At 47.5% G+C, this 19,045-nt stretch overlaps 1 protein-coding gene across 1 annotated transcript in view; it reads left to right on the plus strand.

Moving 5' to 3' along the window:
- Nucleotides 1-17,715, plus strand: part of ahdc1 (AT hook, DNA binding motif, containing 1) — an 18,248-nt gene extending 533 nt beyond the window's left edge. Inside the window, 8 exon segments of the mRNA XM_077548145.1 lie at nucleotides 1-203; nucleotides 491-580; nucleotides 10,418-10,628; nucleotides 11,780-12,024; nucleotides 12,026-12,812; nucleotides 12,921-14,551; nucleotides 14,629-16,135; nucleotides 16,877-17,715. The exon segment at nucleotides 1-203 is cut by the window's left edge and continues 533 nt beyond it. Of these exon segments, the coding sequence (XP_077404271.1) occupies nucleotides 11,852-12,024; nucleotides 12,026-12,812; nucleotides 12,921-14,551; nucleotides 14,629-16,126 (4,089 nt within the window). The 5' untranslated portion in view covers nucleotides 1-203; nucleotides 491-580; nucleotides 10,418-10,628; nucleotides 11,780-11,851 and the 3' untranslated portion in view covers nucleotides 16,127-16,135; nucleotides 16,877-17,715.
- The last annotated feature ends 1,330 nt before the right edge of the window (nucleotides 17,716-19,045 follow it).

The raw sequence follows: 19,045 nt of genomic DNA on the forward strand, positions 1-19,045 counted from the left end.
GTCATCGAACAAGGAACACGGAAACTCAGCTCATCGTTTCTCCACTGGTTCCATCTTTGCCTTCCTCCGTGGGCGCCGACGCGATCCGCTCACGGCTCGGACAAGCTGACCGCGACATGCTGCGCAGCCAGCCGGGCAGCGGCGCCTCGAGCCGGGCGAGGAGCGAAGCGTCGGTCCGCCGCTGAGCACCGTCATTCCAGTCGGTGAGTAGCCACTGCATACTTGAACAGATAGTGTATGTATAATGAATGTTAGCGACGTATCATGAATGTTAGCGCATGTTGGACGAATTTGCTACATTTTGACTGGTGCCACTTGAACATGTGGACACATTCCACAGTTCACTTAAGCTGACTTTGGGACTTTTTGCATGCATGCATGCACGCCAGTGTAGTTTTTGAAAACACGAGCTTCCAAACACTCATCATCATCATCATGATCATCAGGAGTTTTCCTCCTCCCCCTCATCCTCCCCCCCTCCCTTCCCCAGATGTTAGAACGCAACAGCAGCAGCACATCTTGCAGAGGCAACAGGGCCACTTCCGCTGCTGCAAGAGGAGGAGAGAGATGCTCATTGTTGGTGATTATTACCTCTTTTCTGTGCTATGGGGAGGGGGTGGGGGGTGGGGGTGTAATGGCGTGAGGGAGTAGTGGGAGGGAGGGAACGAGAGAGGGAAGTCAATGTCAGTGTCTGGCCGGTGACAGTTTGTTATTTAAGGGCCCCTCGGAGACGTGCGCTGGCTGTGCTGCGGCTTCCGTTAGTATGCAGACGGACGCTCAGTCTGTCTGTCTGTCTGTCTGTGTGTGTGTGAGTGTGAGTGTCTCACAATGTCTCACCCCCTCTCTCTCTCTCTCTCTCTCAATTGGCTCATCCTACTTGGACATGCCGAATATTTCGGAATGTGGGAATGAAAAGGAAATGGCCCCCGACTTGGCACGCGGCTGCCGTCTTGTCAGTCTTGAGTGAATGCGTGTCGGAGGAGCAGCATTGTGCTCGCTACCTGTGCGAACGAGACTAGTTGTCATGACAACGGCCTTGTAGCGCCGTCGACGTCGCTCCTGTCCTCATTGGCGGGGTCAGTGCACCTAACACGCGGCGTGTGCGTGCGTGTGCGCGCGCGTGTGTGGTAGAAGTGGCTTTTGTTTGAGCCCTGCTGCAGTTTGTAGGCGTGTGGTTTGATGCCACAGCACACGCATGTGGATGTGCTGCGCCCGCCGCCGCCAATCAACCGTTTTCACGGCCTATCAGTGCATCCTGCTGATTCGTAGAAGTTTATATAAAAAAAAAAAAGTTACTGCTGTGTTAAAAATTCTGAAGGTAATTTAGCCTAAACGTAAAAATTAAGTGACAAGGTGTTGGATGGTGCCAAAAAACAAAGATACATTTGTGTATTTAATTTAATGGCATAAACTTAACAAAAGTCTGCTAGCTTAATGCTAACACATAATGTGAAGCACCATAGATGGGGTAACAAAACTAGCATCACTATTGTGGTAGATATGAAACTTTAAACAACTAATATTTGAACACAAGTATATCAGCACACACTGGCATATATTCTTTATCCTCAGAGGAAACGACAATTACTGCAGCTAGTTGTGACAATATTATCTGTTCCGTTAAACAACTTTTTCTGGAAGTCAGTCACTTTTTTTTGAGGTTGCTGATTGGCTAACGTGGCTTTTGAGGGTTATTGTGCCTGCACTTGTTGCTTTGCCACTAGACTGAAGCATTTAGCGTTTGGATGATATTTTTTATTTTCATTTCCCCCTCAAGTATTTTCCATTCTATTTCCTATTTTATTACAATTTGTTTTAATATTTGACTTTTTTTGTATTTTATTAATATTTTTGTTTTATTTATTATTTTTTACAACAATATTTCATGTTTTATTTCTTAGTTTGTTTTTATTGGAAAGTTGCAAAATATATATTTTTTTACAGTCGCCATGTCATTTCATTTCCAAATCTTTTTAGTGACATTTTCAGCCAAAAACAACATTTGAAATTGAATGTATTTTTATTAGTTTGGTCGGTCATGTGACCCGCACTTGCCCTTGCACCCTGAGCACTTACTTTGCGTTTTTTCTTTGACCTTTTTTGATGAGCGTGTGATGATGACCATTTGAGCTTTTTGTGACACCATTGGAAGTCATTTGGATGAATGAGTTGTTGAAGTAGATGCTAACATAAAGGCACATATTGTACACTGCAAAACATTCAGTCCAGAAACACTCAAAAACCAGCAGCAGTGTATTTTGCCGGCCAACTCGTTTGACATTGTTTTAGTCCAATTTTACGACCGCGCTTACACTTGCACGACAGTTCAGAATAGGATCTCTCGTTTTTGGATGTCGCAAACAGCGTCACGGAATCATTTGTTCCACTTTGGAAGTTCAATTTTGATTGGCCTGCAGATGTCACGTGATCCACAATCTCCTATAGTGCGGAGTGCAACAAATGCATGTAAATCACTGATCTGTGTATATGACTGGATAGCCGATAGCCCATACACGCCCGTGCAAGCCGTTGAAGTCACAGGGCGGCCATCTTGCTCCTCCCACCTTGCGAGCAGACTACTGTATAAACTATATGGTATACGTACAGATGAGACATATATGCAGCTCGTAGGCAGTTAGTGTAAGGCCGAGGGCGGGGTGGGGGGGTTTGTGGCGGGGGGTCACTAATTTTTAAGTAAAAAAAAAAACAATGAACAAGTGGACGATATGTGCTACTTTGAAGACCCCCTTTTTCTTTTAGCGCTCAGTTCCTTAGAGCCCAATATTATATTTGGCGAAGGCATCTTTTGTTGAATTACAGTTAGAATTCTTTAATAAAAAAAATATATATCCAAGTTTCCTCCTGTAAACGTCGTTAAGCATATCATTTGTACATGTATTTAAGGCAAGTTGTACAATGTCTGAAGTCCACTTGTTTAAGGTTAACAAATTTAAAACCTCTTAAATCATGCCGTTTCTACAAAGTACGGTCTCAAATGTTCTCCAATTTCGATACCGTAAATGTAGAGGATCGTCATCCGAGAAATGTTTCTTGGGAGGAGCAATATGGCGGCCTCAAAAGTCTTGGCCTGTCCAGTCATATGTTCAGATCAGTGATGTAAAGCAACTTGCTTTAGTAGTGAAAGTTGACAGACGCATGCACTTTAATAATAATAATAATAACAATAACAATAATAATAATCCTTTGCTAACTTTTTGTCCAATCCACTTTATTTCTATAGCACATTTTATAAACATGTGTTTCCAAAGTGCTACACATTAAAATCATGCACATTAAATCTAGTAAAACCAACTATAAACATAAAAACTGTGCCCCAAAAAATTATAAAATACAATAGGTAAAAAAACAACAACCTAATAATAAATAAATAGTTAAAATAAATAAAAAATAACAATTAAAAAAATGTTTAAAAAAAATACAAAAGCATAAACAATAATGATAATAATAATAATGGTGCTGGGAGCACCTCTGCCTGAATTTTAGCCAAGAAAAACCTTTCCCATGCTAGATTTTGACATCATAGTGACACTTGACTATGAAGACTCTGACAACCCCCCCCAGATTCAAACAGAATCTCGTCAACCGCACACACCCGAGCATCCGCGTCCGCACCTCACAGGCAGGGCTGGTTGCAGCCGGTTTACGTCTGACGGCGGGGAGGGAAACTTCAACCTCTCACCTTTGCGAGGACGGCAGGGAGGCGAGGGAGGGAGGGAGGAAGGGGAGGGAGGGAGGAAGGCAGAGGTCAAAGAACAGGAGAGCTGGAGGAAGGGTGAGGATGAGCCAGCCAGTGTGAAGCTGCTGTGTACCTCCCTAACAAGCTGGACAGAATCAGCTCAATTATTAAAGAGGAGTGAGAGACGGGGAAAACACGCGCACTCAACATGCTGTCTGACACACACACACACACACACACACTGAGTGTGTCGTGAATTTTGTGCGCTCACACAAAAAAGTCTTATTCCGTGCGCACACATCTGTGCGTGCGTTTGAAAACAGTCACGGCGAGGAAGCCAGGAGGGAGGGGCCGAGGCGAGGCTCGTTAGGGATTCTTCTCTATACTCTCCTCCGCACGCACGCGCGCGCGCACACGCGCTGCGCGATCCAGCTTCCCTGTCATCACATGATCCCTATGAAGAGATCATCAGAGCAGCCAGGGGTCTGCTGATAGGCCTTTTTCTACCTTTCCCTCCCCCATTTCACCTCTCTCACACACACACACACACACATACATACTTAGAGAAAGTGTGTGCACCCCTGAAAAGGATTCATCCAGGAGATGTTTGCATACGGTGTGTGTGTGCGTGCGTGTGAGTGCACGTGAGTAGTGAGCACACTTTCTAAGAGAGGGCGAGCGAGGCTGGGATGAAGAGAGAGAGAGAGAGAGAGGAAGCAGGAGGTTGTCAGAGGAGGAGGGGGAGATAAGAGCGGAAGAGTTGTCAGGGAGAAAGGGGGAAGATGGATGAATGCGCCGCGTGTGTGCGTGTAAGGTAGACAGAAGCCATCCCGTGCGTGCGTGACGAGGTGTTAGCACCTGCAGCCGCAACGCTCACGGGGCGGCCATTGTTGCCCGAGCAGCCAGCGGCCGTCGCCTCGGCAACGGGCGCTGCGGCAGCGTCTCCCACGGCAACGGGCGGAGGAGGAAGAGGAGGAGTCAGGAAGTCAGGGTCGCAGAGGCGGCGGGGCCCCTCGCTCTCGCGGGAGCGAGTCGGGCTCTCGCGGAGGCAAGTCGGGCTCTCGTGGGAGCAAGTCGGGCCCTCGAGCTCGCGGCGTGTTTGCGCACTCGCAATCTTTTTTTTAAAAGCCTTTTAATTTTTTTTGGACTTTATATATGTTTAATGTGTGAGTGCAAGTGAAACTGCATGTTTGTGTGCATTTTTAAATTTTTAATTTTTTAAATGCATTTATTTTTATTATTTTGTATTATTATTTATTTTTAGCATTTTACTTTGAATTATGTTCTCTTATTTTTATTATTTTGTTTTTTATTTTTAAGTGTTTTTATATTTCAATATTGCATTTTGAATTTTTTTTTTTTTATCAAATATATAACTATTGTTTTATTTCAGTGTTATTTTTAGTTTATTTGTTCCATGAATTGTTTTTATTTTTTTTGTGTTATTATTCTTATTTCAGTATTTTATTTTTGATTTTAATATTTCTTTTTATTATTATAGATTTGAATTGTTTCAAATCTTTGTATTTATTTTATTTATTGTGGTTGTCTGAGTGTGGATTTATTTGTGTGTCTTATTATTAGAAAAATCATTTCCATCATTTTTTTTTTGTAATCACCAAACCTTTATTTGTTTTGTTTTTGTGCTTGTGCATAGTTGCTTCGTACTGTACTTGGACGTGTCGTACCTGAGCACGATTTTCTGCATGTACTCGCAGTCATTCCCAGATGGTGGCTGGTCATGTGACACATCTAATCCCCCCCCCCCCACCCCCAACATCGGGGCGACAATCAGGAAGCTGCCTGTAGGAGAGCGGCAGGAAACTGTCAGGCTGAGTTGAAGATGAGGAGAGGGAGGGAGAGTGGGGGGGTAACAGTGAGGATGAAGAGTGAGGAGCGGGTGAGGAAGGGGTGATAGAGTCCTCCGTGTCTTAAAATAACCGCGTTGTAGCTCCTCACAAACGGGGGAGGTGGGCCGCACTCCCCCGTGTGTGCGTCCTTGGCTGAGTTTCTCGTTTGCGTTGACGTCCTCTTGCCACCTGCCTCGTCTTTTGTGTTTGCCGGCGCGTGCGCTTGATGTGCTCGTCCCTGCGCCGACGCCAGACGCACGCACGCACGCACGCACGCACGCACGCACGCTTGTTTGCTCATCACCAGCATCGTTAGCAACTTCCTGCAGCTGGGGGGATGTAAGAGCGTGAGGCGGGCAAGCAGGTGTGAGGATGACGAGAGTCGGCGTTGCACAAATTCACATGGTTTGTCGTGGATGCAAATAATGGATGATGTCGTTGATACGTTTTCAGTTGCGGTCTCGCTGCCGACGTCTTTGCAGTTTTCCGCTTTGCAAGAACCAATCGCGTTCAGGTGCCTTCAAGGCCTCGCAGGAATTCAGGAATTCATGTAAAACGCAACTGCAGGGCGGTGACTCGCTTCATCGTTTTTAGAAAGTCACAGGAGGCGGCAACAACAAAAAAGTTTTGCTCGATTTGTTGATTCACTCATTGACGACTGACACGAGGATTTGGGCCGTCTCAGATGGCCGTTCATTGTAGAGCTGTCGAAATTAATCAAGTGGAACTATTTGAATAATCGAGTCATTGAAAATTGTCCAAATCTTCTGATTTCAGCACATCAACAGTCATCGTTGACTCATTTCTGTCGTCCTTCGTTGCTCTTTCATTCTATTTGATGATAGACTTTCAAAGTTTGTCGGGATGTTCGATACCACTTTTTTTCCAGACCGATACCTGTACTAGTACTAAACGCTTGTGTATTCTCTGATGCCGAGTTATCGATACTAGCAGTACTTTTGAGCCATAACATTTCTATTAAACCAAAGACATCTTATTTTTAAGGAAGACCTATTGGTATCGGCCTTCGTCGCGAGTACGATACCTTAAAATAAGGCTGGTATTGGCCCGGTATCGGTACTCGCCCATCCCTGATAATCATATGATACGTTTCAATCATGACATATTCATGATGTGTTGTATAATGTCTTGATCAAATTAAGATAAGATAAAAGATAAGACAAAGATAAAACTCAAAATATTTGGGGTGAAAAGCCAAAAACGATTTGAGGTTCATCATTTTTATTGATAAAAATTGTACAGTGTTGAACCTTGCCTACCGATTATCCACTGGATTAATCGAGTAATCAGATTAGGGCTGTGCCATTAATCGAAATTCAATTACAATTTCAATTATTACACTCTACAATTACAAAATCAGCATAATCGTTAAAAAAAAAAGATTATTCATACTAATTTTTTTGTTTTTTATATTTTAAAATGAATTAACAATAAATAAATAAATAAATAAAATAATAATTGAATAAATGTGTTTCATCCAAAAGGAACTTGCATTTTGCAAAGAATTGTATTTGTCTTAATATTTTTTACATTTAAACATTTTCTTGTTTTGTACCCAAAAATAATTGTGATTTCAATTATTACCAAAATAATCGTGATGAATATTTTCTTCATAATCAGGCAGCCCTAACTTGGATAAAAGTTGATTATAAATCATTAAACACAAAAACAGTAACATTAAATGATCCCTGAGATGTTGCTTCAACCTTTTTATGTAATCCAATCATTCGATTAATCGTTGTAGCACTAATCGTAATGTTTTGTCACCTTTTCATTTTTTTTTATTTTTACCTGAAGCAAGTCAGTCGGCAAAGGCAAGTGTACCTAATAATTTGTCTTGATCATATAAAGTCATCTGCAGGCTGCCATGCGCACTCCAGGGCAACAGGTGGCACTATAACTTGTAAACCTCAGCCACTTTTAGCCAATCAAATCCCAGGAGTGTTGCGTGGGTGTGGCTTCCATACTCACGTCGTCATCTTCGGTCGACGTCACGCCGCGCACACACACGCTGTCCCTCAAGTCTCCACGGACCCATCTGACCCACATCTTTGCCTCCTCCCGTTTCCCCCCCGGTGACCTCGGATCCATTCTCCCCCATCTTACCCCCCCCCCCCCTACTCGCCCCTCCCCCTCCCTTCCACCTCCCCATACTGTTTCCATGCTGCTGCCTGTCTCTTAGCAACAACCGCACACCCGTTGGAGCTCTGCGAGTGCTCTGCAAACACACCCAGGAAGACGCGCACGTGCACGTGCACGCGCACACAACAACGTTTGGGTCCTCATTGAGCACTGCTGGCAGGCGTGTGCGTCTCCGACGGATGCGAGGAGTGTGCAGTTTCTTTGGGGGGCATCAGGCCAAACTCTTGTGCGTGCTTTCACACAAACACACAAGTGCTGCGAACGAAGATGATTTTGACGGGATTGGGCGCCGATTGGATGCCAAAAAGTCTTTCAACAATGAATCGTGCACGCACGCGCGCGTATTTGCATGTGTGTCCTTGTGTGTTTGTCTTTATGTGCAAATGGGGACGCGTGCGGAGTGAGTGGGTGGATGAAGCTGTTGCGGCATATTTGCGCGTGTGTGTGTGCGCGTCGTCGCCGTGTGTCACTCACAGGGTGCAGAGAGAGTGTGTGTGTTTAATTAAAGCATGTGTTTGTCTCTCAGGCTCTCACACACACACACACACACACACACACACACACACGGGTCAGAAGGATGATTAATGAATGAATGCTGTTAATTAGAGGATGGAGGATGAAAGTCGGCGTGAGGATGAGGAGTGTACAAGGGTCCGACCCAGGGACTTTTTGAGGTCGATGCCGATATTTGCCAGAATCAAATTCCAATGACCGATTAATTAGCCGATTGATAAAAAAAATAAATGAAAATGACTAAAGTAGCGTTCAAGACATGAATTAGAGGCAGAACATTTCACTGATTTACAGCACTTTGTCCTTTAGTATTTATTTAACTTCACAATAGAGAGAAATGTTCGTAAAGATTATTTTAATAATTGATTAATTTGTCGAATGGAATCAAAGCAGATAAAACACAACAACCATTTTTTAAAATTAGAATTCAATGCCTATATTCCAAAACAGAACATTATTTCAAATTGACATTGTAAAAAATGAGTTAAGATTGAGTTTGGTCTGTGACCTGTCAGAAAATCGCCACAAATGTTGATGGTGGTTTCTCAAAGTCAATGCTGGGTTTTGAAAATCGAATAATCGATATGGAATCGATGTTTCTTTATGAGCGTGATATCGATTCATAGAACCATGAATCGATTATTTTTTATCCATTTTTTCCCCCATCAATTAAACAACAAAATCAAATTTTAAAGGCCAATTTTTTTTTTCTTGAAATTTACTTTTTGATGTGAATTTAAAGCAATCTTCCACATTTGGCCTCGTACTTTCTTTCTCACACATGCAGGCCACTCCCCCTCCCTCCTCGACTGCCTCGCTCCCTCCTCCCCTCACCCGTCTCCCCCTCTCATGCTGCTTCCTCACTAATCACGGCCATATGTTGGTGAGGGAGATGCAGAGGTGTTGTGCTGTGGACGCCGTTGCGGGTTTGAAGGCGTGCACATGTGACCTACACACACACACACACACGTGTACACACACACACACACACTCTCATCATTCCTGCTGTCACCTTGATGTCTTCATCCGCTTTGCACTTCTATCCTCATCGCCCCTTTGCTTCCCCCTGGTGGCTGCTATTGTATTCACACAACACAACAACAACAACAAAGCTGATTCTTCCATTCTGAGTTCTACCGCAGCCCGTTTAGGCAGAAAGACCTCAATTAATTACATTTCATGTAAAAACCAGCAACATATTTGGGAAGTTTTTAAAAATAGTGATTCCCAAACTTGACTTTGCTCCTCGTCGATCCGGCAACATTGAAAAATAGAAAATTCAAACTTTGCGATATCTACTGCAGCTCATTTTGGCAGCATGGTGGAAATTAATAGAACATTCCAGCTAGTTGCTGCCATTTTACAGCCACGTTAGCCCATCAATGGCCAAAAATGACCACCAAAAAAAAGTATTTTTACTCTATCCCTAGTTCCCACTGGTGCTAGCAGTGGCTAAAGCCAAACTCCGTGCCACAGTTTGGCTTTAGACCCAGGTTCTAGCTAGCTAACTCCCTAGCTAGCTCCCATGATGCCCACTTAGCTGCTAGGGAGATATTTAGCTAGCTAGCACCAGGGGCTAAAATCAAACTTCCCGCCAAAGTTTGGCTTTAGACCCAGGTTCTAGCTAGCTAACTCCCTAGCTAGCTCCCATGATGCCCACTTAGCTGCTAGGGAGATATTTAGCTAGCTAGCACCAGGGGCTAAAATCAAACTTCCCGCCAAAGTTTGGCTTTAGACCCAGGTGCTAGCTAGCTAGCTAGCTAGCTCCCATGATGCTCGTTTACTTGCTAGGGAGATAACTAGCTGGCTAGCACCAGTGGCTAAAGCCAAACTGTGGCAGGGTTTTTACCTTCTGGACCTGGATTTGCCACCTCTGCTTATTCTCTTCCTTTTTATTACTTTGCCCCACTTCATTAGCAAATGTCCTCTTTTTAGAGGACCGACTATTTTCTTAGGTTCTTTTCGGCCGTCCGGGGGTTTTCTAAATCCATGAAGGTGTCCGATTGGCATTGCGTGACTAATAAGAGGTGAAGTAACTGTGACTGGTAGCACAATTGCAAGGCCGGTCGGTGCAAGTGTCGCCTTTTTTGGGGAAATGGGAATATGGTCACCCCACCGTCACCCTCCCCTGCCCCTGCCCCTGCCCCTGCCCCTGCCCCCTGCCCTCAGCTCTCCTCTTTTCTCCCCCTCTCAGCTAGCATGGGCAAGTTGAGGAGCAGAGGGGATGCGGCTGGAGAGAGCCAAAGTGCGCGAGTTTCTGCTGCTGCCGTTGCCCACTGCAGTATTGATGACCCACTGATCCCCTGCGGAACTCCGCCAGCCGGGCAGACAGAGTGAGGTGAGCCTCGGAATCCGAATCAGCCCGGCGAGCCGACGGCGCCGAGCGCCCGAGTGGGACGTGAATGGTAAGTCCGGGACTAATTGTCGTGCTGCGACGTGGGCGGGATGCATCATCAAATGAAATGTATTATGTCGCACGATGTATAAAAAAAAAACCCTGTTGTTTTATAGACTGAGTATTTACTCACCTGCAGCTGGTGGTAGGCGTCCGTTCGAGTAGGAGGACTTTCCATTTTTAAAGGACTGTTAAACTGTTACAATTCATTTTAAGCGAGAATGGAGTTTAAAAGTTAATGAACTGTTTTACATTGAGGCACAACATTGTGGAGCAACCAAATAATCACAACATTGCAGGGTGAACACATCTCAACTCATTTTAATGCTAGACAGGGAATATCTTTTGCATGTTTGATGCTGCTGTTTTGGTTAGCAACAGAATAGCGATAGACTGATTATCGCTCTATTACCGTGCCGATTATCGGTGCCGATATTTGACATTTTGACAAATATTGGCATCGGCCTTTTTCCGAATCTGAAGGCCGATAAAGCTGGCCTCTCGCTGAGCGGCGAATGCTTGCCAACGTAGCAAATTTCGGGTTTTGATCAGGATTTGTGAGACGTTCACAGACCGTTTTTACTTGTCGCAAAGTATTTTCAAACATATTCAGACCATCTTTCGCTGTCTGCAAAGATCTTTTGAAACCTTTTTACGGACCCTGACGAAAACTCCAAATCAGCTACATTTGCATTCCTTTGTCGCTCAGTCAGATAAAGACAACTTTTCATTTATGGATCTATTTAAGTTTCCACTTTGGAAATAATGATGCTTCCCTACACTTTATATTTTTAAAAATAAAAGTAAGAAATTATGTTGAAATTTTGGAACACATGCTGATGACCCTTTTTTTTTTTTTTTTTTTTTAACAAAACTGTCTTTTGTCATGTTTAAAATTAAAAGGTTTTTTTTCAAATTCTGACGCTAATATTTTCTCTTTTATTGCCAATTAATATCGTCTTGATATATCGGTTATCGGTCCCCTTGACTACTAATAATCGGTATCGGCTTGAAAAAAACATTGTTCTATCGCTACAACAGAAATGTCGTTGAACTCCTGTAATCACACTTACTTTTGTCTTAAATCGACGACACAACTGCCGACTTACAAAGCGACTATTTGAGGAAAGGACGTGACTGACGACATGTTTGCATCTTCAGGTCTTCGAATCTTCTTGACGAGTTGTCGAGGACATCAAAATCGAGGCGCACCCGAGCGAGCGCGTCCACTGGATGAGTGGTCTTCCCGCACATTTGCACCCTGGACAAACTGCTGGTCTGGTGGGCCGCGTCGGCAAAGGGCCAGAGCTCTGGACCGCAGGGCTCCCGGCTCACGATGACCTGCCGCCGGTGACCGCCGACCCCTCCTCCGCGGCCCCCGCGCTGGCCAACGGCGTCCACCCGCAGCGCCTACCCAGCGAGGCGGCCGGCGACCGGCGCCGAGCCAACGGGAGGCATGCAAACGCACGTAGACACGCAGACGCGTTCTCAGGCCACTTTGGTCTCTTTGGAGGTCCAACCGTCCAGAACTCGAAGCACGACGTCACCTCAGTCCTTGTCTTTAGCGCTTGGCAATCATCCGGGGCGGACCCTCGCTTCAGAAATGGATCTAAGCGCAAATGTTTGCCCCAGCGCGGGCTCGGCACCGCTAGTTGTGGAGGCCGAGAGGAAGTACGCGCTGCGCAGCTCCGGACGTTCCCGATTCCCCTGTCATGTGCGCAAATCCTCCCGCCTGCGCCGAATCCCGGAGGACAGCGACAGGAGGCTGGAGAAGGAGAGAGCGGATGAGGAGGCGGTAGAACATTGTGAGGAGATCTGGAGGGTTAAAGAGGAGCAGGTGGAGCAAGTGGTCCCGAAAAAGGAGCAGCCGTCCGCCGAGGCCGTCACCCCCGCAGCTTCCTACCCTGCAGACGTTCCTCTCGCACTAACCGTACCCAAACCCGTCCCCAAAGCACCCCCAAAACCTGGACCCAGACTCGGGCACAAACCTGGACCTAAATCTCGCTCGAGGCCCGCTCCCAAGTCGGTCCAGAAACCCGGTCCTAAAAGTGTCATGAGACGGCGTCTGGCCGCACAAGCCGCCCTGCAGTGCGGTGCCGCTTATCTGCCACCGCCCGCCATGCCGGCACCACTCGTGAAAAAGGAAGTGCAGATTTTCTCTCCCAATGGCCGCAAGTGTGGACGGTTTGTCGGAGTGAGTTACTTTACATTTGTGGTGCTAAATGAGTGTTTTGCATGTCTGGAACTGCTGTCGAGGCAACTTTTCCCTTCCTGTGTTTGAGACTTTTTCTGTGCTGCGCAGGTGAGGAGGATCGTGGTCAAGGTGGCTCGGATTCCCGTCAACCTCGGACGGCGGCAGAAGAGCTACAAGATCTCCAATTTGGAGACAATCACGGGACCCGAGAGGGGCGGGACTGCGGAGGGCCCGGAGGTGGTCAAGGAACCCACGGCGCTCCTCCGCATGAAGAACAACGGCAAAAGCGTCATGGTCATGTTCCCACCTGGAGAGCTGCCGCTTATCGTGAAGCGCAGGCGGGGGCGGCCGCCCAAGCAGCCGGTGCTCCTGATACCCGTGGAGGGTCCTGCTGCTTGTGGCGACGGAGACCTGCTCAAGAAACCCCGGAGGCGGAGGCGGACTAAACTCCCTTGCCCTTATCCGTCCTATGTCGGGGACACAAATGACGTGAAGACCGAGTATGGGGACGTCCTGTCCAAACTGGCCTTCTTGAACCGCCAACCGCCCACCACTGGCCGATGCTCGCCCCCTCGCTGCTGGACACCCAGCGAGCCGGAGAGCTTCCACACCCCCTCGGACAACCCGGGAATATCAACCCTGCTGCACCGGCTCACTGGATCCAGGCGGCCTAGGGGCAGCAGAGGAGGGGGCTGTGGGAGGGGTGGGGGTCCTGCAGGGGGCGCTGGGGCCGGCGAGCACAATAAGAGCACCTTCTGTGAGTTCTTTGAAGCTATTGGCAAGAAGCGCAAACTGAGTCCTCTCTCTGAGCACAGATTACCCAGAAAAAGGGGGAAGGGTGTAGGGGGTGTGGGCAGAGGAGGGGGTGTGGTCGGAACCGAGCCCGGCGGGGAGAAAACAGTCAGAAAAAAGCGCGTGAGGAAAAATGGCACATTAAAAGGGGAAGGGGTTTGCATGGGACCGGAATGGCCCAATGGTTCTGGGGGCTGGGGGGAGGAAGACACTGAAAAACGGTACCAGATCTGCGGATCTACGAGGGGGGGCTTTTCCTCCTGCGAGGTCGGCAGGAGGGGTTCCTACGGCCGCGGTAGCAGAGGGGTCCGGCAAACGGGGGAGGATTCGCAAAGTCTGTTTGCGGGATATTTCCGATCCTTGCTGGACTCTGATGACTCATCGGAACTTTTGGATATCTCACAATCAAACACGCGCAAAGTTTCATCCGGTCACGGTTATGAAGCAACTGCTCAGCGGTGGTCCCCAGCCATGTCCAAATGGGGGGCCAACGGGGCAAGTTCTACGGCGGATGGTCCCATGCAGACACACTGCTCCTCTGCCAGGCCTCCTTACAACTACGCCAGCCAGACTCAAATGTCCCCCACCCCTTCCACGTATCCAAAATCCAATCCTCCGTCCCTCTCGCAGTCTCCCAGTTCCGCCCACTCCGCCGGCTACGGACACTACTCTCCGGCCTACGCCGCGTCTTCTTGCGTGGGGCCGCAGAGATCCTCGGACTGCAGTTTTTCCTACAGCGGCGTTGGCAAGACCGGAGTTAACAACCGCGGTCAGGTGGGCTACTCCGGCTACCAGGCGGAGGCCAGGAAGGGCTACGGGGGAAGTCCCTCCGCAGGGCCCACGTCTCCAGGTGGCGGGTTCATGACGGTGGCCAAAGGCAGCCCCTTTAGCTCCTCATCCTCGCCAGAGTGTTACAAACAGTACAACAGCAACCAGTGGAGCTTCAGGTACGTCTCTTTGAGAAACCATACAACTAAAAACCATATCCCGTTTTCTCATTTATAACCTTGTGATTCTTTTCTAGACAAGGTTACAGTGGATGGTCCGCAGACAATTTTGGGCCTCACGCTTACCACGAATACGGCTCCAATGAATCAAAGGACATCCTGGACATATCCAACTACACGCCGCAGAAGGCCAAGAGACCCTCTTTCCCTGAGAGTCTGTCGGAGTCCTCTTCCGACAGCTCGCATCCTGGCTCAGGAGCCGCTGGAAGTGGACCCCCCTCCATGGGGGGAGTCTTCAAGCAGAGCGAAACAGCCAGTGGGGAAGGGGCTCAGTCCAGCCTGTCCAGCCTGGAAAAACTGATGATCGACTGGCACGAGAGCGCCTCGGCGCCGTCCTACAACTGGAGCCAGAACGTCCTCTTCCAGGGCGGTGGGACCAGCAAGCCCGGCCGGGGGCGCAGGAAACGGACCGAGCAGCCGGAAAGAGAAGGGGGCTCTGTTTTGCACTCGGATTCCCCGTCCAGTCCTTCGCCAACACTCACCCCTAAGCGAGGAGGAGCCGGTGGACGCGGTCGAGGGTCTAGAGGAGGCAGAGGGGGCGTGTCCGGGGGCTCGAGAGAGCGTCTCACGGGATCCAAAGCCCGGGGGAAAGCTGCTGCAGCTTCTTCAGGTCTGGAGGCTTCTGGATTGTTCCAGGAGGGTTTGGACTATTACAGCGGGGACAGTAGCAGCCTCTCTCCTTTGGCGACTCCCAATTCCGCACCCCCTTCCAGTTACCTCCAGGATCCCTGCGAGTACCCCTCCCCTTATTCCGCCCACCCCTCCACGCCATCTTCTGAGGAGCGATATCCAGCCTTGTACCCCGGGGAGTCCTCCTCCTCCCTGTCACCAGGTGTGTCATCTCCCCCTTACCCCGCCAAACCCCAGTCCTACCACCTTGCTCACTCCAGGAACTTCTCCCCATCCTGCTCCCCTCTACCGCGGGTAACGCCGCACTGCAGCTCGGCAATGAGCCCCTCATACCGGCCCCCTCCCAAAGAAGTGCCGTTCTCGCAGTACGACTCCCCCAATTACTGCGGTTCGCCCTACTGGTACGGACAAACGTCGCACAGCAGCACCCCCAGCCCGAGTACCCACCCGCACACGAGTCCGCACGCCAACAGTCACGGGAACCTGCTGGCGAGCCCCAACGCGCACATGAACCCGCCGGCTCACGACCCGCCGCATCACCTGAGCTCCCACGCCAAAGCGTACGCCGGCAACGCCCTCGCACACGCGCACGCCAACAATCATCCCCATCACTCCACGCAGGCCGCCGCCCACTCGGCTCCCTCGCTCTATGACGAGTGCGGCGCCGCGGCCGCCCACAAGCAGGAGCTGATGGCGCGCCAGGGCCTCCTGACGCCGCCGCCATACGCGAAAAGCGCACTGGATGAGGACTCCGGCGCTTACTCGCTGTCCCAGCTTTCCTGCCAAGCCATGGGGCACCGCTACCCGTCGCAGCAGGGAGGCGGAGTGCTGTGCCAGCTTCTGGACCAGGGCCATGACGACGGCTTCAGCGTGACCAGCTTGTAACAACAGCAGGTCAGTCATTTATAAAGAGCTATATTCTAAAACGGAAACAGATACAAATATCGTTTTTTTCCTGATGAAAGAAGAGACTCTTATCTTTCTTTCTTCTGAAAGTTTTTGGGGGGTTTATTAGATTAAAATCAATTAAAACTGTCCTGAATGACTGAAAATATCGAGGTTTTATTTTTGGGTTATATCGCCCAGCCCTAGTTCCATGTTTATAGCAATAGAACACAATATTCTGTAGGCCTTGCCAAAACAGCCGGGAGCGAAGGGGGTTGCTTCAGCTAGATAAGATTTTATTTTTATTTATTTTTTAAATCTAAATCTACATTTTGAAAAGTCTGAAAAATTGTTCAATTAGCAAGCTGTCAAGATTGGCATTTGTATTTAAATTTTTTGGACACCAATGTTTTTTCCCTCTTTTTACTGAAAATGAATGTCGGCTTGAAATATCGATTATCGGCCTCCTTGACTACTAATAATTGGTATCGGCCCTGAAAGAGCCATATCGGTCTATCTCTAGTTTCCCCCCCTCGTGACTTGATAGATAACCCTGTTTTCTTTTTGGATGACACGTAAGCACTCTCAGGGCAAGTCCACCTCAAAGTTTTAAGATTCTGGCTGCTGTGAACGGCTTTTTAGATGGAGGCCGACAAGTCAATCTTGACCAAGACGCAACCACTTGCGTTGTTTTTTCTAACTTTCTACTTACTTCCTCTTTCTCCCTTGTCGTCCCTCTTGTGCCTGCAGGTGCGTTCGATCTGCGCTTTTTCAAGCATTCGTTTTATTCCCTCGCTTTTGTACGCTTTGACTTCTTCTTTGTGGAAGGCTTGAAAGGGTAAGAATTTTTAGCTGCCATCTTTTTTGGGGACAGTAAAGCTTTAATTCTCCGGCATTGACAATCAAGATCAACCTGCGAACACACACACGCCGACTGACGCATGTGCACCAACAATCATGCAAGTTGGACTCTGCTTTTTTATTTCCCTCGCTTTCTTTCTCCCGCCGCGCCCCCCCTTGTTCCCGCCTCTTGCCGCTGTGCACGCTTTGAAAACGCCCGTCGCCCCCTCCTGGCGTGGAACCGCCCCCCCCGCTCTTCTTGAGACACCAGCATCTGTACATACTCTCGTACATGCTCTCCTCCGCCTGTCTTTTGCTGTCTTAACCCCGCCCGGAGGTCCCCAAAGAGTCGTATGTGTGTGTGCTTGCGTGACGGTCGTCATGCATGTGTGCGTGTCTGCGGGGTCCTAACGAGTGGGCCTTCTTTCACTCTCTCTCTCTTCTCCTTTCTGTTCTGTGGTCTCGTTGTTGTTTGGTGGTTTTTTTGTGACGCGAAATCCCCCCCGAGAAAAAAAAAAGTTGTATATCTGTCCGTTACATATGTATGTATGTATGTACGTATGTATGTACCCAAGGTGCAAAAATATTTAAATACACATTCTGTTCTTTCCATTGGTAACGGCGTGTGCGTAGTGTCTAATTCGCCCCGCTGAGAGATTATGACGAGCCGGCACGTTGGGCATTACTCCGGCTGTCTGGGCGCGAGAGCGAGAGTTCAGACCAGGACATCGATTGGGAAGGGGGGAGATGAGGGAGGGAGGGGGGAGGAATGCTTGTGGGGAATGGAGGGAGGAAATCCGACTTGTTTAGGATTCTTTGCTCTGGTGACTCCACACACGGCGGAGTTGATTGGCCGCATGTTGTGTGTACACTTTGTCAACAGGCGAATATTGAGAGGGGTGGCTGTAGGTGGCGCTATACACCCTAGAGATGTGATCCACCAGTGATTTAAAAGACGAAGAAAAAGTCCAGGAAGCGATTGCACCGTGCGATGACGTCGTATGAGTTTGCTTTTGTGATTGGGAAACCGTAGCGTTTCTTTTCTGTTTTCCATCTAAAACAGCATTAATATATGCTTCTTTAATTAATTGACTATATTATTATTATTTATAATATAAATATTATTAATAAGATTTCTGTTTGGTCGTCCCAACAAACATACCTTACTTTATCGTCCGACGTTGCTTGCGTATGCGGTCAAAACGTGCCACGTGGACCCGGTCTTGTCAGCAGTTATTCCTAAAACCCGTTTCTATAGCCAGAATTTGCATTTTCCTTTTTTTCGATACGCTTCAAAATCCACCCCCTCTAAGCGTAAATTTTTGGGTGCAAATTTTGGGCCGTTTTTCGAATTTCTAGCGTTTCAATTCAGTTTTATTTTTGCGTTTCTGCAAATTTCGAATAAAAATAGGTGGACGGAAACCCAACTACTGACACAGTAATTTCAGAATAATTCATCAAATTGAGTTAAAATTAACGAGTGTGATATCATTTTTGTGCCACTAGCATTTGTAAGACGTTTTCTTTTTCTTTTCATATGAAGAGCTATCTAATCTTTAACATGAAGTAACTTTTAAATTAAAAAAAATGGTCAAATACAACTTGACCCTATGCAGTCTCCACAATTCTATGCATTATTATGACATTTATTACTGCTCAATTCTGACGTGGACGTGTCTGCTGCATTGCGACTGGACTTCCCCCAGTACAAAAAAAAGGGCGGTTTACATTTTTTGAGGCGTTCAAGGAACTTTAACTAGGAACGCACTCATTTATTTTGACACACCTATTATTATTATTTTATCCTCATGGCTTCTTTTTTGGTTTTCTCACCAAAAAAAGTGTAACTAAAATAAATATTGTTGCAGCACCATTTTTTAATATTCACGCGTCTGTCTGGCTCAGTTGCTTAGGAACAAGACAACATAGCAATACTCTCTTTATTAGCATAGATTTGACACAAACTACAGAATATTTGTGTCAAGAAAAATTGATCAATACAAAAAGGTGCCAAAGAATTTTGATTCAAAACAATGGGGTCGGGGGTCACAAGAATGTGACGTCCCTTATTCAGGCATA

The sequence above is a fragment of the Vanacampus margaritifer genome, chromosome 17 (assembly GCF_051991255.1).
Source record: "Vanacampus margaritifer isolate UIUO_Vmar chromosome 17, RoL_Vmar_1.0, whole genome shotgun sequence".
Lineage (NCBI taxonomy): Eukaryota > Metazoa > Chordata > Actinopteri > Syngnathiformes > Syngnathidae > Vanacampus > Vanacampus margaritifer.